At 44.0% G+C, this 26,467-nt stretch overlaps 1 protein-coding gene across 6 annotated transcripts in view; it reads right to left on the bottom strand.

The window, feature by feature from the left end:
• Positions 1-26,467, bottom strand: part of ARHGAP44 (Rho GTPase activating protein 44) — a 119,036-nt gene that overhangs the window by 78,218 nt on the left and 14,351 nt on the right. Inside the window, exon 2 of one of the 6 annotated variants that reach the window (XM_070389527.1) lies at positions 18,853-18,923. The exons of the other annotated variants lie outside the window; for them this stretch is intronic. Coding sequence (XP_070245628.1) covers positions 18,853-18,857 — 5 coding nt within the window. The 5' untranslated portion in view covers positions 18,858-18,923. The remainder of the gene's footprint in view (positions 1-18,852; positions 18,924-26,467) is intronic. 6 annotated transcript variants of the gene reach the window in all.

The raw sequence follows: 26,467 nt of genomic DNA, 5'->3' as shown, positions 1-26,467 counted from the left end.
GCAGGGCAGAGTGTCAAGCAGTGTGAACGCCAAGCACAGACACGGGGTCAGGCTGGTAAGGTGGGTGACGGACAGAACCAGGAGGAAGACACAGGGGTGGGGGAAGCGCCGGGCCACACAGCTCTGTTCCCCCAGCTGCTTTCGAATGAACTCTGTAAAGCACATGAGACAGACTACGAAAAGTCCATGCACAGAAACCTCAGGGGAAGTTCCCTGACCTGCAAACCCTAGAAACAACTCATTCTCATGACAACATACAAGCTGTATTTTTAATGCTCTCTGCACCTAGATTCTGAATGTCCTTTTGCAGGCTAGAATCTGAATGCAGCCAACATTTATTTTGTTAAACAAACATGTATTTTGTGTTCCTTCTAGAAACACAGGATACTTCCCAATAAGAACCATCTCTGGGGACTTCCCTGGCGGTCCAATGGCTAAGACTCTCTGCTCCCAATGCAGTGGGGCCCGGGTTCAATTCCTGGTCAGGGAACTAGATCAAACATGCCACAACTAAAGACTCCGCGCATCCCATAACTCAGACCTGGCACAGCCAAGTAAACAAACAAATAAATGTTTATTTTTTAAAAAATGAGAGGAAGAACCATCTCTGCCCTCATGGATCTCAGAATCCAGTAGAGACGCTGAAGCACACCAGGGTTTCAGAGCCATCCAAGTGTGCTGATACAGGTTTGACTAACTTCCCCAGAGAACTTGGTAATTAATTCCCAGAAGTAGCTTCTGACTTAAAAAAAAAAAAAAAAGGCAAGCTTTGGCAGGAACTGCAGGAAAAATGTATTAGCGAGAACACTTGACGGATATTCATGTTTCATACCCAATCAACAAATTTAATAAGAAGTGAGAAATAAGTGGGTTGGTGCTCTGACAAGGTGACTGAAGAAGCACAGAGAGTTTCCATGCAGAGATAACAAATCATCTCAAAGGCTGGAGATCGACACCCAAAAAAAGGCAGAACAGGAAGTGCCCGGGAAGATGGCTACTTGAAAAACGGCACTTCTACCCTTTGATTCAAAGTTACCATTAATATAACATCGAACAGAAAGATTTCTAGGCTGTACCTCAAAGAACATGAATATGAGTTTCCCCATTTTTCCATTCTGTTCTTACTGCACACAGCAGGGAACAAGAAGAAGCAGGCTGATACCTGACGTTATCCAGGATCACCTTCTGCCATAAAAAAGAATGCGATAATGCCACTGGAAGCAACATGCATGGACCTAGAGATGGTCACATTACGTGAAGTAAATCAGGCAGAGAGACAAACATCATATGAAGTCACTTATATGTGGAATCTTAAAAAAATGATATAAATGAACTTATTTAAAGATCAGAAATACACTCACAGACACAGAAAACAAACTTATGGATACCAAAGGGGATAGCAGAGGGGAGATAAATGAGGAGTTTGGGATGAATTTATACACACTACCACATATAAGAACGATATAAAAGACAGATAAACAACTAAAAGGACTCACTCATAGTACAGGGAACTACTTTGTAATAACCTGTAAGGGAAAAGAATCTGAAAAAGAATACACACACCCATATATTTATATTTATATATATCAGATCAGATCAGATGCTCAGTCGTGTCCGACTCTTTGCGACCCCATGAATCACAGCACGCCAGGCCTCCCTGTCCATCACCAACTCCCGGAGTTCACTCAGACTCATGTCCATCAAGTCAGTGATGCCATCCAGCCATCTCATGCTCTGTCATCCCCTTCTCCTCTTGGCCCCAATCCCTCCCAGCATCAGAGTCTTTTCCAATGAGTCAACTCTTTGCATGAGGTGGCCAAAGTACTGGAGTTTCAGCTTCAGCATCATTCCTTCCAAAGAAATCCCAGGGCTGATCTCCTTCAGAATGGACTGGTTGGATCTCCTTGCAGTCCAAGGGACTCTCAAGAGTCTTCTCCAACACCACAGTTCAAAAGCATCAATTCTTCAGCACTCAGCTTTCTTCACAGTCCAACTCTCACATCCATACATGACCACTGGAAAAACCATAGCCTTGACTAGATGAACCTTTGTTGGCAGAGTAATGTCTCTGCTTTTGAATATGCTATCTAGGTTGGTCATAACTTTCCTTCCAAGGAGTAAGCGTCTTTTAATTTCATGGCTGCAGTCACCATCTGTAGTGATTTTGGAGCCCAGAAAAATAAAGTCTGACACTGTTTCCCCATCTATTTCCCATGAAGTGATGGGACCAGATGCCATAATCTTCGTTTTCTGAATGTTGAGCTTTAAGCCAACTTTTTCACTCTCCACTTTCACCTTCATCAAGAAGCTTTTTAGTTCCTCTTCACTTTCTGCCATAAGGGTGGTGTCATCTGCATATCTGAGGTTATTCATATTTCTCCTGGCAATCTTGATTCCAGCTTGTGTTTCTTCCAGCCCAGCGTTTCTCATGATGTACTCTGCATATAAGTTAAATAAACAGGGTGACAATATACAGCCTTGACATACTCCTTTTCCTATTTGGAACCAGTCTGTTGTTCCATGTCCAGTTCTTACTGTTGCTTCCTGACCTGCATATAGGTTTCTCAAGAGGAAGATCAGGTGGTCTGGTATTCCCATCTCTTTCAGAATTTCTCACAGTTTATTGTGATCCACACAGTCAAAGGCTTTGGCATAGTCAAGAAAGCAGAAATAGATGTTTTTCTGGAACTCTCTTGCTTTTTCCATGATCCAGCGGATGTTGGCAATTTGATCTCTGGTTCCTCTGCTTTTTCTAAAACCAGTTTGAACATCAGGAAGTTCACGGTTCACATATTGCTGAAGCCTGGCTTGGTGAATTTTGAGCCTTACTTTACTAGTGTGTGAGATGAGTGCAACTGTGCGGTAGTGTGAGCATTCTTTGGCATTGCCTTTCTTTGGGATTGGAATGAAAACCTTTTCCAGTCCTGTGGCCACTGCTGAGTTTTCCAAATTTGCTGGCATATTGAGTGCAGCACTTTCACAGCATCATCTTTCAGGATTTGGAATAGCTCAACTGGAATTCCATCACCTCCACTAGCTTTGTTTTCCCAGCATGTTAATGATTTTTTGTAGCTGTTATCTTTATTTTTTAGCTTATTTTTTTATTTTAGAGTTTATTTACAATATAGTGTTGGTTTCAGGGATACAGCACAGCAATTAAGTTATATATATGTGAGTGTAATTATACACTCACAAAATAAAAAAATAAGCTAAAAAATAAAGATAAAAGCTACAAAAAATCATTAGCATGCTGGGAAAACTGCCTTGGCAACAGTGCAACAGCCACATTCTACAGACATCACCACTTCACTCACCAATTGTGATCTAATTCACTTTTTTTCCCCTGGTTTGTCCAAGCATACCTTGTAGCAAACCAGTCTGTACTGTTTCCCTAGTATTATTTTAAAGAACTTCCTATATCCAATGAGATAAATCAAACTGTGCTGCAGTACACTGTGCTAAAGCTGGATAACAAAGATGCGGTTCAGAATGGGATAAAGCCCACGTAACACAGCGGGCCACTTCGATGATGACTGTCAGCTCAGCATTGCTTCGTGGGTTAACCTGAAACAACCTGACAAGACCATGAGAGAGAATTCTCAGCTCCATTCTAGCAGGATACAAGTTCTCCCTTGAAGGAGAGAAGATTACGTGAAACTACTCTGTCACATAAGCAACACTGTGAGGAATTACACCTGCCTAGTTAAAGGCACTACAGGAAACACACCATAAAAACGTTCCCCTGTTGAAATTATTTTAAGCAGACCCCAATCTAGCTTTTTCACTCTCATTCTATTTCTGTGATTTCTACTCAAGCATGGCGTTAGGAGAGATGGCATGGCATTTGAAGGTGTCTCTGGTTGTCAAGGTAACCAGAAACACTGCAAAAAAGTAACTTACATTACTACTTCTTTGACAGACATCTTTCCCATTTTAAATAAATTCTATTTTCAGCCTAAAATATTTTTCCATAGGAGATTGAATAAATGCATTATTACATAATTTGTGTAATAAGATACTTGTGTGCATGCTAAGTCGCTCCAATCATGTCTGACTCTTTGCGACCCTATCGACTGTAGCCCACCAGGCTCCTCTGTCCATGGGGTTCTCCAGGCAAGAATACTGGAGTGGGTTGCCAAGCCCTCCTCCAGTGATCTTCCCCACCCAAAGATCAAACCCCCATCTCCTGCATTGACAGGCGAGTTCTTTACCTCTAGAGCCACCTGGGAAGCCCATAACAAGATGCTGCTGCTGCTGCTGCTGCTAAGTCACTTCATTCGTGTCCCACTCTGTGCGACCCCATAGACGGCAGCCCACCAGGCTTCCCTCGCCCCTGGGATTCCCCAGGCAAGAACACTGGAGTGGGTTGCCATTTCCTTCTCCAATGCATGAAAGTGAAAAGTCAAAGTGAAGTCGCTCAGTCGTGTCCGACTCTTAGCCACCCCATGGACTGCAGCCTACCAGGCTCCTCCATCCATGGGATTTTCCAGGCAAGAGTACTGGAGTGGGTTGCCACTGCCTTCTCCAATGCATGAAAGTGAAAAGTCAAAGTGAAGTCGCTCAGTCGTGTCCGACTCTTCAAGACCCCATGGACTGCAGCCTACCAGGCTCCTCCATCCATGGGATTTTTCAGGCAAGAGTACTGGAGTGGGGTGCCATCTCCTACACAGTCATAAAAAGCACAACACATTGATATGGGCTAACACATGTTAGGATGTACAGACATATGTGTACAGCATGGATGCATATGTTTTTCAAAAAGGTTTATGGCAAACTGGGTACTGTTAAGGGCTACTGCCTCTGGAAAGGGGAATCTGGAAGCCAGAGTTGGGAAAATGCTTACATTTTTCCTTTTGCATTTTTTTTAAAGTTATCAAGTTTACGTATTTGCTTCTCAATTTAAAATTAGTAAGTGAAAAACAGTAAAGATTTTCATGTCTACCTAGACAGATCTAAGTCTGAAATCTTTCAGGTAACAAGATACTACACAGTCCACAGGTCCTAAAATTCACCCATCCATTTGCCAGCTGAAGGTTTTCCCTAGAAGTAACTTGCACCATCTCCCTGCACCACGACTCTGAAAAAAGGGGTGAAAAAGCAAGCCTAGAAACAAGGTCACAAGTTTTTACTAACCTATTTTAGATATGTTTTTTTGTTAATAGATTTTTAAATCCAGAGACTCCGTCTTCTATTTATTTCCAACCATCCTCTGAACCTCAAGTCTTGCACACCTTACACAGAGGAAATACACCACTGACATTTCCTGCACTGAAAGGAGTACTTCTACAGCTTTAGAAATAAAGATGTCACAAACCAATTGAGGCCTTCCCAGTTCAGTTCAGTCACTCAGTCGTGTCCAACTCTTTGCAACCCCATGGCCTGCAGCATGCCAGGCTTCCCTGTCCATCACCAACTCCCAGGGAGGGATAAATATCTGGTGACTCAATAGGAGAGTTCTATGTCACATTAATCAACTTAATAAATACTTAATAAGTCAATTATAACTCAATACACTGAAAAAAAATACTTTGAGAGCCTATTATGTACAAAGATTAAGAGGCACAGAGCACAAAGTGATGGACAAGGAAAACAATGTCATTGTCCTCATGAATTTATGTTTTAGGAAGGAGCTGTTATTCAGTCGCCCAGTCGTGTCCGACTCTTTGCAGCCCCATGGACTGCAGCACACCAGGCCTCCCTGTCCCTCAACATTTCCTGAAGTTTGCCCAAGTTCATGCCCATTGCCTCAATGATGCCTTCCAGCCATCTCATCCTCTGACACCCTCTTCTCCTTCTGCCCTCAACCTTACCCAGCATCAGCAACTTTTCCAACGAGTCCACTATTTGTAAGAGGTGACCAAAATACTGGAGCTTCAGCTTCAGCATCAGTCCTTCCAATGAATATTCAGGGTTGATTACCCTTAAGATTGATTGGTTTGATCTCCTTGCTGTTCAAGTGACTCTCAGGAGTCTTCTCAGCAAACACACATACACAGCTTTCTTTTCTTGTTCTTAAGGGTTTTGCCTCTACTCATTTTTTTTTCCTTTAAGTTTTATTGATATAATTTGCATACATCACTGTATAAGTTTAAGGTGTATAGCATAATAATTTCACTTGCATACATAGTGAAGTGATTACAATAAGTTTACTGAACATCTACGTCTCATAGATACAAAATAAAACAAAAAAAGAAAAACTTTCCTTTTGATGAGAACTCTTAAGATTTACTCTCAACAATGTGCACATAAAACACAGCAGTGTTAATTATCTTTACCATGTTGTACATTACATCCCTAGTATTTATTTATCTTATAACTGGAAGTTTATACCTTTTGATCATTTTCATTTAATTCCCCTCACCCTTACCTCTGGTAACCACAAATCTGATCTATGAGTTTGTTCTTGAAGTTAAAAGACCTACAATGCTTTGTTAGGTCCTGGTGTAAGATATAGCGATTCAATACTTCTATATATTATAAAATGATCATGACTTGTGTGGGCTTTTCTAGTTTTTTCATACTGATTGCCACCACTGGGTCATTTACAGGTTAGCTGAAAATCTCCTCTGCTTTGGAAAGTTCTTTCTAAATTAAACTTGCAAAAGACTACAGCCAGAAGCCAGAAGGGTTTCTGTGGGATGTTCTCTTTTCTCCAGATCACAATGAATTAATAATAAATCTCTCTCTCTCTCTCTCAAACACACACACACACACCATAATCTGGAATGAAGAAAAATGCATCTAATTTTCAGACCTTTCCAACCCTCTAAGCAAGCCTGCCTTTCAGTCTCCTTAGGAACCAAACACTTGTAATAATTAGAAGCAATTAAACCTTCAATGATTAGAATAAACCGCACTTATAAAACCTAATATACCAAATATTATGATAAGAAAAAACAAAATTATATATTATGTATTTACATGATTATTAAAAAAAGGGACACCACAGCATTATTAAAGAAACTTAAAAAATGTGTATTTGATGTTTCCCCAAGTTGTCTATATCTCACTGATTTCAGCTGGTCTCAAACACTCAAATGTTATACCTCTTCTGAGAAGATCACTTTTACTAGAAAATAAATTCCATGAGGGAAAAGACTATATTGTATCCTCAAAGTCAACCCAGCTCCAGAGACAGCAGACACTCGACTAGTTGGATGAATAAGTGAGGATCACTTTTACTAGAAAATAAATTCCATGAGGGAAAAGACTATATTGTATCCTCAAGGTCAACCCAGCTCCAGAGACAGCAGACACTCGACTAGTTGGATGAATAAGTGAGGATCACTTTTACTAGAAAATAAATTCCATGAGGGAAAAGACTATATTGTATCCTCAAGGTCAACCCAGCTCCAGAGACAGCAGACACTCGACTAGTTGGATGAATAAGTGAAATTCACGACCTGGTGCAGGATTTTAGTTTCACACGACTAGTGTCCAATGCTGCAGCACTTCACAGCAGCTCTATTCTTCATGCAGAGAATGTGAACTTGATCTCTATGTTCAGTTAGTTTGTAGGACCGTACTGTCAGTTAGACACTTGGAAGAACAGAGGAGGAAAAGATCAAGGTAAGGAAGTGAGTGGCTGAGAGTTCGTGGGTAGGGGATGACCAGCCCCTGGCATTTCATAAGTGCTTCCACCTCCTCCAAAGGAGGTGGGGAGGATGAGAATTCAAAGAAGAGGATGAACAGGACCAGGTGATGATGCCCAGGAGGCCACTGAGAAAGGAAAACTTACACACATCTTAGCCCAGATGGAATCTGAACTGTGACCACTTTTTTTTTAGACATCCAGAACACCTGCCCAGATATGAATCAGATCCATCACTTTGCTGACAAAGATCCCTAGAGTCAAAGCTATGGTTTTTCCAGTAGTCATGTACAGATGTGAGAGTTGGACCATAAAGAAGGCTAAGTGCTGAAGAACTGATGCTTTCAAATTGTGGTGCTGGAGAAGACTCTTGTCCCCTGGACAGCAAGGAGATCAAACCCTTGCTGATCTAAAGGAATCAATCCTAAAGGAAATCCTAAAGGAAATCAACCCTGAATATTCATTGGAAGGACTGATACTGAAGCTGAAGTTCTAAATACTTCGGCCACCCGATGCAAAGAGCCGACTTATTAGAAAGGACCATGATGCTGGGAAAGACTGAGAGCAGGAAAAAAAGCGGGCCACAGAGGATAAGACAGTTCGATAGCATTACCAACTCAATGGACATGAATCTGAGCAACCTCCAGCAGTGCAGGACAGGGGAGCCTGGCGTGCTGTGGTCCATGGGTCGCAAAGAGCTGGACACAACTTAGTGATCAAACAACAACCCTAAAATAACTCTTGACAGCCTACCCCTTAAGGACAAATGTTCCCCTTTTCCATCACCATCAATTACAGTTCTTTTTAAAATATTTATTTCTTTGACTGACTGCACTGGTCTTAGTTGCAGCACGTGGGTCCTTCAGCTGTGGCACGTGGGATCTAGTTCCCTGAGGAGGGATCAAACCCTGGCCCCCTGCAGTGGGAGCACGGAGTCTTAGCCTGTGGACCACCAGGGAAGTCCCTCGATCACAGTTCTGGAACAACCTCAGAGCTTCTGTCTTTATAAATCCCGGATCCTTCTTCTTCCTCAGAATACTTTTTTTTATCCAAATCTATGTACCCCCCAATCGCAATTCTTAAGACCCCAAATAAAGCTCTCTGTTCTCTGCAGCCTCGATACTGATTGTCGTTCAACTTTATGGATTAAAATCGGTCCTTACCGCTTCGCTTTGGTGAAATTAAGGAATAAAAGATGCAGGAGGTGAACAGGCAGTCAGCCAGGCTCTGCCCACTGGGCTTGGTCACTGTGACCTCAAGATGCTTTCCTGAATGTGTAGAAGGAGACACCAGCCCTGCCTCACAAGAGCTGCTAAAGAATGAAGTAAGATATGGCATGAATTTAGGGCCATGTCTGGAATATCAGAACTGCTAAACAAATAATTAAGAAAGCAAATGGAAATAAACCTCTGGAAGGATTCACTAAAACTGGACAAGCCAGGCGGGGGGCCAGAAAACCAAAGCCAGGGGCATATAACACATGGAAAGAAAAGTCACTGTAAAGTCAAAAGACGTGTCCTTAAATAAATCAACTTTGCCCTCCATTCTCTGCTCTAAAACATGGGATAATGTTCCTTTAAACAACCTGACCAAACCTCTTTCCTGGTTGCTAAGTGTCGCCAAGGGATACAGGCTAAGCTTCTGTGTAAATTAATCATTGTCTGCAAATTAAGCAAAACACCAGATGAGAGCAGTCTGGAATAGCTCCCTATCCAAGGGGAAAATATAACAAATTTCATAGGTTTTTTTTTTTCTTGGTTAGCTGATGGAAAAAAAAAGAATTTACAGGGCACTCAGGCTGATTCCTGCATTATATAGGAGGGCAGTTTGAAGCCTCCAGAGGTAAAGTGCCTTGCCCAAGGTCCCAAGGCAATTAGCAATGAGACGAGACCTAGAAGATAATTTAACCATGCCTTGTCGATTTCTCATGGTAACAGCATAAAGGAAGATGTAACACAGATCCGGGAAATATCACCAATAAGGACAAGAAATTTGAGTTACAAGACATTAGGTTCAAAACAGTGTGAAAGTAAAGATGTAAGAATCTTGCCGATCCCGAAATAAACTGAAGAGGGACAGGGCTGAGAGTCTGAGCTCAGAGCAGAGAATCAGGGAAAGGAAGCATCTACTCCGTTTACCAGCACCAGACGGCACGTAAGCTGAACATCTTGGCAGAGCATCTCAAGGCATAAGATCAGTTCCTTGGCCTAAGAGAATTTAGCAATCAGAGCAAAAAAGCCCATTGCTCTTTGAGGTCAAGAAGGAAAGCATTCAAATAAATACCTATGAAAAGACTTCAATCTCTTCAAAATCCCAAACCCCCAGAGCCCAAACAACCAATACTTCTTTGCTGCCACACAGGAGGTCTACATTGCAGGACAAGTTCTTCATTTGAAGACTGGCACCCTTGTAGCTCAGTAGGTAAGAATCTGCCTGCAATGCAGGAAACCTGGGTTCAATTCCTGGGTTGGGAAGATCCCCTGGAGGAGGAAATGGCAACCCACTCCAGTATTCTTGCCTGGATAATCCCTTGGACAGAGGAGCCTGGCAGGTTACAGTCTATGGGGGTGCAAGAGTTGGACACAACGGAGCGACTAAGCACACACATTTGATTTTATTTAATATTTACTGAGTGCCAACTATGTTACAGGCACACTTGTAGACAACAAGATAATCAGTGGATGAATACACCAAAATCTCTGCCTCTGAGGGCCTTATATGACAGTGGGGAGTGGGGTTGGAGAGAGAAAGAAAATAAACATAATACGCAAGTAGAGTAAGTAGGTGTAAGCATGAGCGCTGCAGCACTGGGACTGCAATTTCAGGACGTGGCCAAGAGAGGCTCTATCAAGAAGGTGGCCTTTGGGCAAAGATTTACTAAATGTAGGGAAATACTTGCAGGGAAGGCAGAAGAACATTCCAGGGAGAGGAAAAACGGAGTGCAAAAGATTCAAGAGAGGAGACTTTGGTGTGATTATAACATCCAATAAAGAAAAGGAATAAAGTTTATATTCTATAAACAGTTTGTAGGAAGGACTAATAAACAGGTTTCAAGGTAGTGACTGGGTATTGAAAGTTGGGGAGAAGAGAATATATTCAAGATAATATTAATACATCAGAAGGCTCACCTGACACTGGGGGTTCCGATGGAAAGCTGGAAAAGCACAGTGCGAGGAGCACCGGTGATAAATCTGTTACCATGGCACGGGCCCATGAATCCTCGCAGGAAGACGTGGAAGAATAAAAGGACCATTTTGAGGGACCACATCAAGAAAGAATCCAAAGAATCTTGGAAGTGAGCGGGGAGAGTGGGGGTGGAAAAGACAAGGATGACTCCCAGCTTTCTCGTCTTGGTGTCTGGCACCCCTGACGGAAACAGAAAACTCTGGAGACAGGGCCAGCATGACAAGTTTGATTTTAGAAATAGAAAAATCAGCATGATGTGCTGCTGTAGCCAACATTGCCAATAAAATGTAAGCGCCTTGGGAAATTTAAATGCAACCACATCCTTAAGTCAAGTCACGGTCCAGTGACACTGGGAATGAAGTTAGCGCACTGGTTACTGCACTCAGGAAAACAGGAAAAAGCACAAAGCGGAAGACCAGAGAAGAGGAAATCACACGATTAAGCCAAATGGCTGACACGACTTCGTCATCAGACTCTTTAAAAGAACTGGTAAAGAAACAGTCGAAGAGGGGATTATAAATGAATTATAAAGAGGCAAATTTGTTAAAGGGATCTGTTGAATCAGGAAAGGGTTTATCAATAATGTACTTTAGAATGAACACAAAGAATTACTCTAAAGAGCAGTGCATGCAGCCACAAGACATCACTCCCACTGGCATTGGCTATAGGTAGAGAATCTAGAAACCGAACACTCCCAAAGCTACATAATTGATGTCTATCGAATGCCTTCTACATGTCATGCACTATGACAGGCAATGAGGATGCAAGGATGGGGTCAAACAGACATGGTCCCTGTGATGGTTAATTTTATGTGTCACCTTGGTTTGGGCTATGGTATTGAGTTTCGGGTTACACCACACTCTAGGTATTGTAGTGAAGGTACTTTTAAGATGTGAATAAAATTTAAATCGGTAAACTTGAAGCCAAGCAGATTACCCCCTGAATCCATGTGGGCAGCTGTAACAGAATAGCCTAAACTAAGTGGCTTAAAAACAACAGAAATTTATCTTTCAGAGTTCTAGAGGCTGGGAAGTCCACGATCAAGGTCTTGGCGTAGTCCATGTCTGGTGAGAGCCCACTTCCTGCTTCTGCTATCTTTTCCCTGTGTGCTCACACAACAGAAGGGAAGAAGGATCTCTCTGGGATCTTTTTATAAGGGCACTCACCCCATTCATGAGGGCTCCACCCTCATGACCTAATCACCTCCCAAAGGCGCCAATTTCAAAGATCACCATCTTGGGAAATACGTTTAAACAAAAGAATTTGGGGAAGACACAAACATTCAGTCTACAGCACTCTCCAATGTGAGTAGGCCATCTCCTTCACAGAATTGAGGGCCTTTACAGAAAAGTTCCTCTGAGGAAGGACGAATTCTGCTCCCAGACTGTCTTCAGAACCAAGACGGCAACATCAACCTTCCCCTGGGTCTCCAGTTTATTTGCTCTGCCCCACAGATTTCAGACTTACGAGATTTCAGACCTAACAATCACATGAGCCAATTCCTTAAAATAAATCTCTCTCTTTTCTACACATATACATCCAATTGGTTCTGTTTCTCCGGAAAACTCCAATGAACATAGTCCCCCATGTCATTAAAAAAAAACAACAATAAAATGACTCTATAAGTGAAGTCAGAGTCACTCAGTTGTGTCCAACTCTTTGCAACCCCATGGACTATATAGTCCATGGAATTCTCCAGGCCAGAAAACTGGAGTGGGTATCCATTCCCTTCTCCAGGGGATCTTCCCAACCCAGGGATCGCACACAGGTCTCCTACATTGCAGGCGGATTCTTTACCAGCTGAGCCACCAGGGAAGCTCAAGAATACTGGGATGGGTAGCCTATCCCTTCTCCAGTGGATCTTCCCGACCCTGGAATCAAAGTAGGGTCTCCTGCATTGCAGGCAGATTCTTTACCAGCTGAGCTTCCGGGGAAGCCCCAAATGACTCTATAAATAACATAAATTTGCAAACTAATATTGGCCTACAAAATCAAACTCTATAGTAACAAAAAAGACGACTGATCTAAATTGGGGTCAAATCTGATGGGAAGTCTTCACCAAAAGTGGTATTTTAGCCAAGATTCTGGAAGAACAGGAGATACATAGGCAACAGTAGTTAGGCTGGCAGAGAATGACTCGGGTAGAAGGCAGCACAGTGAAGAAGCAGGAGGAGGCAGGTGGGAAAGGACGTCAGGAAGGGACATCAAGGCCAGACCATGAAGAACCTTATATGAGGTTCACTATCCTCAGAGCAGAGGGAAAGCACTGAAAGGAATCAGCGTGGGGCAACGTCAGATGTGCACTGTGGAGATTACTCAGGCTACCGCGTAAGAAACAGGGTGGAAGAGGGTCGGAGTGCCTAACTGAACTTAAAGGAAAAGTGGTGCTAGGATTTGAATGTCGGTTTTAGAAAAGGCAGAGGAACCAGAGATCAAATTGCCAACATCCGCTGGATCATCGAAAAAGCAAGAGAGTTCCAGAAAAACATCTATTTCTGCTTTATTGACTATGCTAAAGCCTTTGACTGTGTGGATAACAATAAACTGTGGAAAATTATGAAAGAGATGGGAATACCAGACCACCTGACCTCCCTCTTGAGAAACCTGTATGCAGGTCAGGAGGCAACAGTTAGACCTGGACATGGAACAACAGACTGGTTCCAAATAGGACAAGGAGTATGTCAAGGCTGTATATTGTCACCCTGTTTATTTAACTTATATGCAGGGTACATCATGAGAAACACTGGGCTGGAGGAAGCACAAGCTGGAATCAAGACTGTGGGAGAAATATCAATAACCTCAGATATGTAGACGACATCACTCTTATGGCAGAAAGTGAAGAAGAACTAAAGAGCCTCTTGATGAAAGTGAAAGAGGAGAGTGAAAAAGTTGGCTTAAAGCTCAACATTCAGAAAACTAAGATCATAGCATCCGGTCCCATCACTTTATGGGAAACAGATGGGGAAACAGTGGAAACAGTGGCTGACTTTATTTTTCTGGGCTCCAAAATCACTGCAGATGGTGATTGCAGCCATGAAATTAAACGACACTTACTCCTTGGAAGGAAAGTTATGACCAACCTAGATAGCATATTCAAAAGCAGACGCTACTTTGTCAAAAAGGTCCGTCTAGTCAAGGCTATGGGTTTTCCAGTGGTCATGTATTGATGTGAGAGTTGGACTGTGAAGAAAGCTGAGCGCCAAAGAATTGATGCTTTTGAACTGTGGTGTTGGAGAAGACTCTTGAGAGTCCCTTGGACTGCAAGGAGATCCAACCAGTCCATCCTAAAAGAGATCAGTCCTGGGTGTTCATTGGAAGGACTGATGTTGAAGCTGAAACTCCAATATTTGGCCACCTGATGCAAAGAGCTGACTCATTTGAAAAGACCCTGGGAAAGATTGAGGGCAGGAGGAGAAGGGGACAATAGAGGATTAGATGGTTGGATGGCATCACCAACTCAATGGACATGGGTTTGGGTGGACTCCGGGAGTTGGCAATGGACAGGGAAGCCTGGCGTGCTGCAGTTTATGGGGTCGCAAATAGTCAGACATGACTGAGCGACTGAATTGACTGACCCCTAAAGTGATCACTGAGGAAGGCTTTCTTATATCTCCTTGCTATTCTTTTGAACTCTACATTCAAATGGATATATCTTTCCTTTTCTCTTTTACCTTTGGCTTCTCTTTTCTCAGCTATCTGGAAGGCCTCCTCAGACAACCATTTTGACTTTGTGCATTTCTTTTTCTTGGGGGTGGTCTTGATCCCTGCCTCTTGTACAATGTCACAAACCTCCATCCATAGTTCTTCAGGCACTCTATCAAATCTAATACCTTGAATCTATTTGCCACTTCCACTGTATAATCGGAAGGGATTTGATTTAGGTCATACCTGAATGGTCTAGTGGTTTTCCCTACTTTCTTCAATTTAAGTCTGAATTTTGCAGTAAGGAGTTCATGATCTGAGCCACAGTCAGATCCTGGTCTTGTTTTTGCTGATTGTATAAAGCTTCTCCATCTTCGGCTGCAAATAATATAATCAATCTGATTTCAATATTGACCATCTGGTGATGTCCATGTTTAGAGTCTTCTCTTGTGTTATTGGAAGAGGGCTTAAACTCAACATTCAGAAACTTTTGGCTTAAAACTCAACATTCCGAAAACTAAGATCATGGCATCTGGTCCCATCATTTCATGGCAAACAGATGGGGAAACAATGGAAATAGTGAGAGACTTTATTTTGGGGGGCTCCAAAATCACTGCTCAAACTACTGCATAATTGCACTCATCTCACACGCTAGTAAAGTAATGCTCAAAATTCTCCAAGCTAGGCTTCAGCAATCGTGAACTGTGAACTTCGAGATGTTCAAGCTGGTTTTAGAAAAGGCAGAGGAACCAGAGGTCAAATTGCCAACATCCGCTGGATCATCGAAAAAGCAAGAGAGTTCCAGAAAAACATCTATTTCTGCTTTCTTGACTATGCTAAAGCCTTTGACTGTGTGGATCACAATAAACTGTGGAAAATACTGAAAGAGATAGGAATACCAGACCCCATGACCTGCCTCTTGAGAAATCTGTATGCAGGTCAGGAGACAACAGTTAGAACTGGACATGGAACAACAGACTGGTTCCAAATAGGAAAAGGAGTATGTCAAGGCTGTATATTGTCACCCTGTTTATTTAACTTATATGCAGAGTACATCATGAGAAACACTGGGCTAGAGGAAGCACAAGCTGGAATCAAGATTGCCAGGAGAAATATGAATAACCTCAGATATGCAGATGACACCACCCTTATAGAAGAAAGTGAAGAGGAACTAAAAAGCCTCTTGATGAAAGTGAAAGAGGAGAGTGAAAAAGTTGGCTTAAAACTCAACATTCAAAAAAAAAAAAAAAAGCTCAACATTCAGAAAACGAAGATCATGGCATCTGGTCCCATCACTTCATGGGAAATAGATGGGGAAACAGTGGAAACAGTGTCAGACTTTATTTTTCTGGGCTCCAAAATCACTGCAGATGGTGACTGCAGCCATGAAATTAAAAGACGCTTACTCCTTGGAAGGAAAGTTATGACCAACCTAGATAGCATATTCAAAAGCAGAGACATTACTTTGCCAACAAAGGTCCATCTAGTCAAGGCTATGGTTTTTCCAGTGGTCATGTATGGATGTGAGAGTTGGACTGTGAAGAAAGCTGAGCACCGAAGAAGTGATGCTTTTGAACTGTGGTGTTGGAGAAGACTCTTGAGAGTCCCTTGGACTGCAAGGAGATCCAACCAGTCCATCCTAAAAGAGATCAGTCCTGGGTGTTCTTTGGAAGGAATGATGCTAAAGCTGAAACTCCAGTACTTTGGCCACCTGATGCAAAGAACTGACTCATTGGAAAAGACCCTGATGCTGAGAAAGATTGAAGGCAGGAGGAGAAGGGGACAACGGAGGATGAGATGGTTGGATGGCATCACTGACTCAATGGACATGAGTTTGAGCAAGCTCTGGGAATTGGTGACAGACAGGGAGGCCTGGTGTGCTGCAGCCCATGGGGTCACAAAGAGTCAGACACGACTAAGTGCCTGAACTGAACTGACCTCTAAAATTCAATGTTTAAATCCTCACTCTCAGAGATGATGATAGTATCAGGGGATGAAATCTTTGGAAACTGATTTGGTCATGAGAGTAGTGCCTCCATGCCCGACATAAATGTTCTTATAAAAGAAGCTCCAGAGAGACCCCTGAGCTCCTTCCACAATGTAAGGACACAGCAAGAAGGTGCCAGCCAGGAAAAGGAAAAGAGATTTTACCAGAACCAGACCATGCTACTATCTTGATCTTGGACTTCCACTCTCCACAACTATGAGAAGTAAATGTCTATTGTTGTTAAGAGCTCCAGTCCATGGTATTTTGTTTTAGTAGCTGGAACAGACCAAAACAGGTGTGGTCAATGTCTCTAACCCAGCCAACTGGGTGGATGGTGATGACAGACATGACAGTAGGGAAGCCTGGGAAGAAGACCATGAAATAGGCCTTAGAGAGGTTGTGTTTAAGGCACGTCTGAACACATGAGGCCCCCATGGCCTCATTTCTGGATATTAGCTTCCTAAAAGGTTTCCCTGCTTCCACTTGTCTCTCTACTAAGTATTCTGCACACATCAGGAAGACCAATCTTTTAAAAATGTCAATAAAACTGTATTATTCCTTCACCAAAACTTCAAACTTCACAGTGCATTAAGGACCTGGGGCTTCACCACTGGCAGCTCCAAGACGGCTTACGAGAACTCAGTTATCTGCAGAGAGTGGTCACAGAAGCCAAGGATATGAAGGAAATTGCATAGGGAAAGACCATAGAATCCACGAGGAAATCCATTATTTCCTGCAATGGAGACAGATAAGGAATGGCCAGAAAAACAGGAAGAATCACAGCACAATATCGTATCACTGAAGCCAAGGGAGAGAAAAAAAGCACTTCAGGGAAAAGCGATCAACCAAGGCTGCTGAAAGGTTAAAGAGTAAATAAAGACTCAGAGATGTCAGTGGATTTAGCCATATGGAGTCTGGTGCCTTTCTGGTACCTCATTGAGTTCAGGCAGAGGGATGTGGGTAAGGAACAGGACCAGAGGCCAGGCAGAGGGATACACAGTCAAGAGCGGGCAGAGACATTTGCAGCATCATAGATGGACCCAGAAATGATCGTACTGAGTGAAGTAAGTCAGAGAAAGACAAATACCATATGATATTACTTATGTGTGGAATTTAAAATATGCCACAAATGCACCTATCTATGAAATAGCGACAGACTCACAGACATACAGAGAACAGGCTTGTGGTTGCTGAGGGGGAAGGGGGTGTAAGAAGGTGAACTGGGAGTTTTCAATTAGCAGATGCGAACTATTATATATAGGGTGGATAAAGAAGGTCCTACACTATAGCATAGGGAACTATATTCAATATCCTGGGATAAACCATGATGGAAAACAACGTGAAAATGTATATGTGTGTGTAACAGTCACTTAGCTGTACATCAGAGACTGGTACAACACTGTAAATCACCTATACTTCAGTAAAAAATTTATACTTACCAAAAAAGAGGAGGCAAACCAACAGAGACTGTGAATACAGGCATCTTTCCCCAAAGTCTGGCTTTAAAAGACGAGAGGGAAGTCAGTGTTGGAGGGAATGCCAGGGGAAATTTTATGGTTGAGATGGAAGGGATTGAACACCTTCATTGTTGATGGAACAAACTATTTGAAAGAGTAAAGTTAAATATATTGGGGAAAGAAGGGAGATTTGATAACACAGTAAAGTTCTAGAGATGAGACCCAAAGCACAGATGGAAGGACAGAAAGAAGATGAGAAGAATTCCTCCTCTGTTGGAACAGGTGAGAAGGTAGAGAAGCTACAGACAGAGGAAGTCTTGACTTTCACAGTGGAAAGGCCATCTCATTCATCTGATAAGAGCATCAGCTTTCTATAGGAAGTAGAAGGTGACGTTAGTAAAAGTGCTAGGGAGGAGGCAGTTTGAGGAAAATAGAAAAAGGAAGTACTCTTGTTTTAGAGAAGGACAGAAGAAGCTGATCTGACAACAGAAGGATTTGGAGGGAGCCATGAGGGGCAGGCCCATTCAAGTTGGACAGTAAAGAATTCATAAGGTACCAACCGGCCTTGTTGAGTCACCCACGACAGCAGAGTGTACTGCCTCAGTTGCAGGCACAAAGCTCCCCGGGAAACACTTTAAGAGAGTTCAGTAGTCTGCAAGTTGATTGGAAGTATTAAAGAAACATGGAGTTCTGAAGATTCCTATTATCATAAAGACAGTCATGCCCTCCCAAGGAACCAAAGCTGCTGCTGATCTCCAGGGTCAAGAGTGCCAGACAGAACATTACTTTATAACTAGAGTCTACACTAAGTTGGTATTGAACCACAGCAGATTTCTGAGTTATGAGACTATGCAGATGAAAGAAGTTAGAAAGCAGAATCTACCCATGCAGCACAGCAGATCAGGAAAAAGGTCTACCCAGTAACCCGCCTTCCTGATACTTTAAGAAAACACAATTGATCCAGCACCTCTACTTGGCTTTGACATTACCTCATGCAGAACAATTGTCTCTTTCACAGATGTAACATTTCTTAAGTCCAGCCTCTGAGTCACAGATGTGCCTTGGGAAGAGAAAGATGGAGTCACCAGGCAAGAAGGGTGGCCAAGGAAAACAGTATTTTAATATCTAAGATATCTTTTTTTCTGGCTCTAATGCTGTACACAATTGTCTTTGTTCGGCTCTCATCACTTCCTTCGGCTCTCATCACTTCCTTCAGCTCTCATCACTTTCTTCAGCTCTCATCACTTCTGCTCAAGACATAAAGTGATGAGACAATTCTATCCTGATTTGCAAATGGCTTGCATTCTAGACTTTGGTTTCTTTCCGTGAATAATTAACAGTAATGGTTTATTAAATAGAGAATGGTTTTACTGGAGCTCCACACACCTACTGGCGTTGAACTCCCTGAGGCCCAGAAGTGTGAACCCAGGTACCCAAAGTGGTGCCACCACTCTCCCTCCCAAGCTAGGAAGTCCATGACAACCTACTGCAGGGTCAGCAAACTATGGCCAGCAGGCAAATCCAGACCCACATGTACTATCAACTGATTTATGACAAGGAGAACACTGCAATGAAACAGGGAAAGGATAGGTTTTTTTAATAAATGGTGCTGGAGAAACTCACTACTCATCTAGACGTATCATCTTCGTTGGGCTCACTGCCCCCACCACTAAGCTTGGCACAAAAATATGGTTAAACCTTTTTATCCTTGTTGAAGGATAAATATGTGTTTCATTGGTTTTGTTGACTGAACTGTGTCACAAACAACCCCACCCCTACCCCTGCAGAAGTTACAGTCAGAATGTGGCCTTAGCTGGGAATAGGGTTCTTGCATGTGTAATTCACTTTAAGAGGAGGATATGTTGGGGGTATGGGTTTCCTAGGTGGCACTAGTGGTAAAGAATCCGTCTGCCAATGCAGGAGACACAAGAGATGTGGGTTTGATCCTTGGGTCAGGAATATCCCCTGAAGTAGGAAATGGCAACCCACTTCAGTATTCTTGTCTGGGAAATTTCATGGACAGAGGAGCCTGGTGGGTTACAGTCCATGGTGAAAGTGAAAGTTGCTCAGTCGTGTCTGACTCTTTGCGACCCTGTGGACTATATAGTCCATGGAATTCTCCAGCCCAGAATACTGGAATGGGTAGCCATTCCCTTCTCTAGAGGATCTTCCCAACCCAGGGATTGAACATTGCAGGCAGATTCTTTTTACCAGCTGAGCCACAAGGGAAGCCCAAGAATACTCGAGTGGGTAGCTTACCCCTTCCCAAGCAGATCTTCCAGACCCAGAAATTGAACCAGGGTCTCCTGCATTGCAGGTGGATTCTTTATCAGCTGAGCTACTAGGGAAGCCCATACAGAAACACAGAGTTACAAGAAAAGAGTGAAAAATGACTGAACACACACTATCACATGTGCTGGGATAGGTGGACCCTTAACCCAATATGACTGGTGTACTTATAAGAAGATGAGACAGAGTCAGTGATAATGCCATGCGATGACAGCGGTAGAGATTAGATTAATCTCTATTAATACTTGTGTCTACAACCCAAGTATTAATAACAGCAAGGATTGCTGGCAACACCAGAAGTTAAGAGAAAGTTCTGACACTGCTCCCTGGTACCAACCAGATGTCCTGCATTCTGACACTAACTACCCAAAGTCAGAGCAGACTCCAGAAGTTAAGGACAGAGGGCTACACAAGATTTCCCCTACTTCTGGTGCCAGCCCCAGTCTTGGGTGTCCCCAAGCTGCCCATGATGCCCAGCTGGCTGCAAATTCAGGGCTTCCCCCATCTCCCTTAGGTGGGATCATTTCTTAGAATGACTCGCAGAACTCCCTGAAAGCGTTCCTCTGAGGATTACAGCTTTGTGTGTATGTATGATGGAAACAACTCAATTGGGATTAGCAGATGCAAACTATTACATACAGGATGGATAAGTAACAAGGTCCTACTGTAGAGCACAGGGAACCATATTCAATATCCTGGGATAAACCATAATGGAAAAGAACACGAAAAAGATTATTCATGTGTATAACTGAGCCACTTTGCTGCACAGCAGAAATTAAACACACAACATTGTAAATCAACTATAGCTCAATAAAGAAGGATACAACTTGGGAACAACCAGATGAGAGGCGTACAGAGAGCAAGGCGCGGGATGGGGGGAGATGCTGGGTTTCCATGGCCTCTTCTCGTGGAATAGGCGCCCCACCCCCAGCACCTCAATATGTTCCCATCTAGGAAGCTCTACTGAGCTCCACTGTCCAGAGATTATACATGAGTTTCAGCACATAGACAGGATGGACTGAGTCACTGGCCACAGCACTGGGCACCCAGCTCCTCTCTCCTCCCCAGACGTTGTGCCCGCCCAATGTTCCAACCCTTCAATCACAAGGTTTGTCTTTCTGGAGACCAGCCCCCATCCTGAAGTCATCTAGGGGCCCACCAAGGTCACCTCATTAACATAAGAAAGCACAAGTATTAACTCAAGAAATTCCAGGGACTTCTGAAGCTTCCTGTCAGAAGCTGATGAAAAGGAGATGGTGGTAGTGGTTTAGTCGCTAAGTCATGTTCGATTCTTTTGTGACCCCAATAACTGTAGCCCTCTAGGCTCCTCTGTCCACGGGATTTCCCAGACAAGAATACTGCAGTAGGTTGCCACTTCCTTCTCCAGGGGATCTCCCCAAGCCAGGGATGGAACCCAAGTCTTCTGAACTGGCAGGCAGGTTCTTTACCGGTGGGCCACCAGGGAAGCCCTGAAAAGGAGATCCTCTTCATTACATCCCAGCAAGGGATCTATCCTCCCCGGAGCCTTCAGAGAGAGCATGGCCCTGCCTACACCCTGGATTTTGACTCAGTAACCTTTAGAACTGTCAGAAAACAACAATCTGTTATTTTAAACCCCCCTCCCACCTGGGTGTGTGGTAACTGATTACAGGAGCCATAAGAACTGACACAGTAGGTGGAGCAAGGCTTTCTCTGTTGTAACTCTGAGCTAAAATGGGGGCTCCAGTGCAATCCCCTCACCCCCACACCATCTATTATTTCCTGAGTTTCCTCAGGACATTCCTTTGCAGCCCTCTCTTCTTAGCAACACTCCCCACCCTCCACTTCAATGCTTCGATTCCACCCACCTGCTGAGGACTCCTAACTCCATCACCAATAGACCTCCTCCTGAGCTCCAGACCCAGATGCCCAGTGGAACATCTTCCCCTTGTGTTTCTCAGTGACTGGCAGGACTGCCCACCCTTTGCCCTAATCCCAAACCTCAGGGCAGCTTTATCTCCTGCTGCTCCCTCAAGTTCTACCAAGGTCCCCAAGTCAACAACTTAATTACCTCTAATCTCTCTGCATCTTCCATCTTCATGACCACAGATCTGATCCAGGTGGCCATCACCTGGCTTGAATGACTTACCTAGTCTCTGAGTTCAATAGTGTCATCTCCTCACTGGTCCCTCTGCCCTAGGCTTGCTCCCCTCTCCATTTGGTTTCCCATTCTGCATCCAGAGTAATTAGCCTAAAACCCAATCTCCTCCCCTGTTAAAATAATAGCAGCATCTTACGCTTACTGCTGGCTTATACTGTCCCAGAAACTATTTCAAGTACTGCGGGTGTACTAATTCATTTAAATATCATACTTTCTCATATCATAAAATATATTTTATCATTTAAAACATCATAAAATATCATGGCAATTATTAATATACCAATTTTGCAAATAAGATAATTGATGCTGACCGAGTCTAAGTGACGTGCCTAAGATTTTGCAAATAGTTAAGGGACGGAGGCAATATCTAAACCTGTGGGAATCCAACATTGGAACCCTTGTCATGACCCCAGAAGTGTGGAAAGAGGTCCAGTGATTTGGTAATTTACTGAGCAATTTACTTCTGGTCCTTGTGTAAAATCCAAATTCTCTGAGTCATGGCAAAAGTAGGCTATCCATACGACGTGCGCCCAGGCTTTGCCCTACCGTCCCTGGCACTGAATTATGCAACCAGCCTCAGAAGTGTCCCACTTTGGACAGTAAATTAGACAGTCTAAGCCTTACCCCAACTGCCAATGACATTCCAAACACAGAGAATTTATTTGACTTCCTTGCGGTGCCACACTCTACATCCCTTGGCATTTCTACTCCCTCATCCTGCTAGAAATGCCTCGTCCTTCAGGTCTCAGCTTCCATGACATCCTCCCAAACCTCACTCCATCCAAACACCATTATGTTCTCAGGATGCCATGAACGACGGACCTGTCACCCAAGACGCCACTGTCCTGGTTTAAGTGCACTTCTCCTCACGTGCACGTTTCTAGCAAAGGACCGGCCACCTGGTCGGTACAGCAGACACCAGACTCCCCTTCAGGAATGAAAGCTATGCGCCCCATCTCGCAGGAACGCTGCCAGATGACCACCTTCAGCGGTCTACCCTCTGGCACTGCTCGGGCTGAAAGTCACCCTGTGTTCCAATGAAAGGTGCGATTCCAACGACTGATCAATACAGAGATAAAAAAATGGCTTAATGCCTTCCTCCCAACCAAGGACGACTCTGAAGAGACATCCGAGCTCCAGACACCAACCCAACAGGGAACCAGCTGAGACCTTTCCTGGGACTGCATCACAGACTCATTTCTCCTTCTGCCAAGTCCTGTTTCCATTCACTTCTTCCACACCTGCTGATGTTAAGAGCATTTCCTAATAACCACTCTTCGTGTTACTCTCAATATCTGCTTCCTGTGACCCCCACCTGTCACCTACCACAACAGTAGGTGGTCAATAGTTATCTATTAACGAATGACTTCTTTACCTAATACATTTCCACGACTACACCTTCCTCTTTGCAAATATGACAATGGCCTGGGTCTGGCTTATGGAAAATCATACTTACAAATTAAAGACATTATACTTAGTAGGGACCAATTCTAAAGCCATGTCCTATTTTTTTGCTTGCAGAGTAAAATCCTGGCGATTAGGAAGGCACGACTACAAGCCTCCAGCTAAATATTTAACATGGAAAACCTCAATTTAGAGGACTCAAAAAACCCATTCTGACACCTGTTAGAAAACCACACACTGCCTCACTGCCACCTCTTCAGAAGCGCCTGCTCCTGCTGTCTGCACAGCACCTGGGACAGCTCCGGACACAGAGGTATCAGCCTGGATCCCTGCAAAGGCGCAGCACCCAACCCAGTGAGGTAAACAGAGCTGGCAGCAGCTGGAGACCAGAGCAGGATGAGAGAAGTGGTACAGAAGCAGCAGAGCGTGTGGAAGCACAAAGCAAGACACGGTCGTGGGGAGAGACAGGTAGGGGCGGCATCCGAATTGAGCTCTGAGAACGAGCCTCCCAGCTTCCGAGCCCCTTCTGTATTCCAGACACGGCGCTGGGGTCCACAGACTACAAGCTGGACTATCATGATGACACAGTACACCGTGTTTCATATGTCGATACCAACCAGAGCTCTGGAATACGGAAGAACGGCCCTGACAGAGACAAAGAGAAGCGACAACATTCTGACTCAAGGTGAAAACATCACTAAGGTTAAGACTTGAACTTCTCTGAACCACACTTTCAACGACAGTCTAAAAACTCTAGTTTGAAGCATGGGTGGTCTCTGAAAAATTGGTTTTCACACTCAAAATGCTGGGTTCAACCTAGCTGCAGTCTGACTGTCTACCCAGATGCCCTTTTCCTCCTCCCTTCTGGACAAGTACCCATTCCTCCCCCATGGAGCACTCCATCTCTACTCCCAGGGGTCTCCATGCCACTAGTCATCACAATCCTGCCTCCCCTGCTAGGGACCCAGTCAAAGATGCAGGCTTGCACCCAGCAGCCCACGGCACCTCCTCCCTCAGGCACGTGGTAAGTCAATGGAAACATGTAAATATGCTTCACAGGCTGCTCAGGGAAAAGAATTTGCCTGTCAGTGCAGGAGATACAGGAGATGCAGGTTTACTCCCTGGAGGAGGAAAGGGCAACCCACTCCAATATCCTTGGGCTTCCCTAAAGAATCCACCTGCAATGAGGGAGACCTGGGTGCCATCTCTGGGTGGGGAAGATCCCCTGGAGAAGGAAATGGCAACCCACTCCAGTATTCATGCCTGGGAAATCCCATGAACAGAGGACTCTGGTGGGTTACAGTCACAAAGTGTCAGACAGGACTGAGCATGCATATAAACTGCCTTAGCAGAGAAGGCAATGGCACCCTACTCTAATACTCTTGCCTGGAAAATCCCATGGATGGAGGAGCCTGGTAGGCTGCAGTCCATGGGGTCTCTAAGAGTCAGACATGACTGAGCGACTTCACTCTCACTTTTCACTTTCATGCATTGGAGAAGGAAATGGCAACCCACTCCAGTGTTCTTGCCTGGAGAATCCCAGGGACAGGGGGGCCTGGTGGGCTGCCATCTATGGGGTCACACAGAGTCGGACATGACTGAAGTGACTTAGCAGCAGGTAAGAGGAGAGGACACTTATCCCATGACTGGGACTCTAGGGACTGCTCCACTTGTCTGAGTCATTTTGGGGCTGCTGTAACAGAATGCCTTAGGGATTCAAGTCGCTTCACATCAGTAGAAATGTCTCCCAGTTCTAGAAACTGGCAAGTCCATGGTCAAGGCGACAGCTGATCTGCTTTATGACAATGTCTTCTCCTTGAGCCCTCATGTAGTGGAGGGGCCAAGGGAGCTTTCGGGGGATTCTTTTTTGGCTGCACCACACTGCATGTAGGATCTCAGCTCCCTGATCAGGGATCGAATCCTCGTCCTTTGCATTGGAAACTCAGAGTCTTAACTACTGGATCATCAGGGATCCCTCCAGGGATGCCTTTATAAGGCCACTAATCCCATTCATGGCCGCTCTGTCTTCATGATCTCATTAACTCCTAAAGGCCCTACTTCCCAAACCACCACCTTGAGGGTCAGGATTTCAATATGAATTTGGGGGAACACAAACATTCAGACCCAAGCATCTCTCTCCCATGTCCTCTCATGGGTTCATAAGCATGAAGAAACTATCTCAGTTGCTGCTACCAGCTGTATTTTGACCGTGAAAGAAAGCCAAGATGCAGGCAAAGGCAAAGCAAAGAGAAATGGTGAGAAAGACACAGGGACCCTGTGCTCAGGGCACCTGGACTCTCCCTACCTGTGTGCACACCTTCACCTGAAGCAAAGCCTCCTTACTAAGTGTCTCTGAACTGACATCTGCCACTGTAATGAAAGCATTCTAGGTGATACAAGTGATCCAGTTTCCTTTACTGCAGAACTTGAGAACCTTAAATAGAAATATAGATTGTAAGTCTCTAAGAAGAATCGACAGCGTGCCACATTCCTCACAGTCCGGGGATTTTTTTCCCACAGAACAAAATTTGATAAAGAAGGAGAAGGACATTCTTCTGTCCGTGTACTCAAAAATATCATCTTTCCGGTGTTGCAGGAAGCCAGAGAGGAGAGATCCCAGGCAGGAATACACATAAAAAGGATGCTGCAGCAGGCAACGGTAGGGACACAGACAACAAGGAACAATCAGGAATGTTGGGATGGACATGTATACGCTCCTGTACATGTTTAAAATGGATGACCAACAAGGATCTACTGTATAGCAAGGGGAA

Source organism: Bos mutus, chromosome 19 (assembly GCF_027580195.1).
Source record: "Bos mutus isolate GX-2022 chromosome 19, NWIPB_WYAK_1.1, whole genome shotgun sequence".
NCBI lineage: Eukaryota > Metazoa > Chordata > Mammalia > Artiodactyla > Bovidae > Bos > Bos mutus.
The sequence above is the reverse complement of the archived record's forward strand: the minus strand, read 5'-3'. Positions and strand labels throughout refer to the sequence as shown.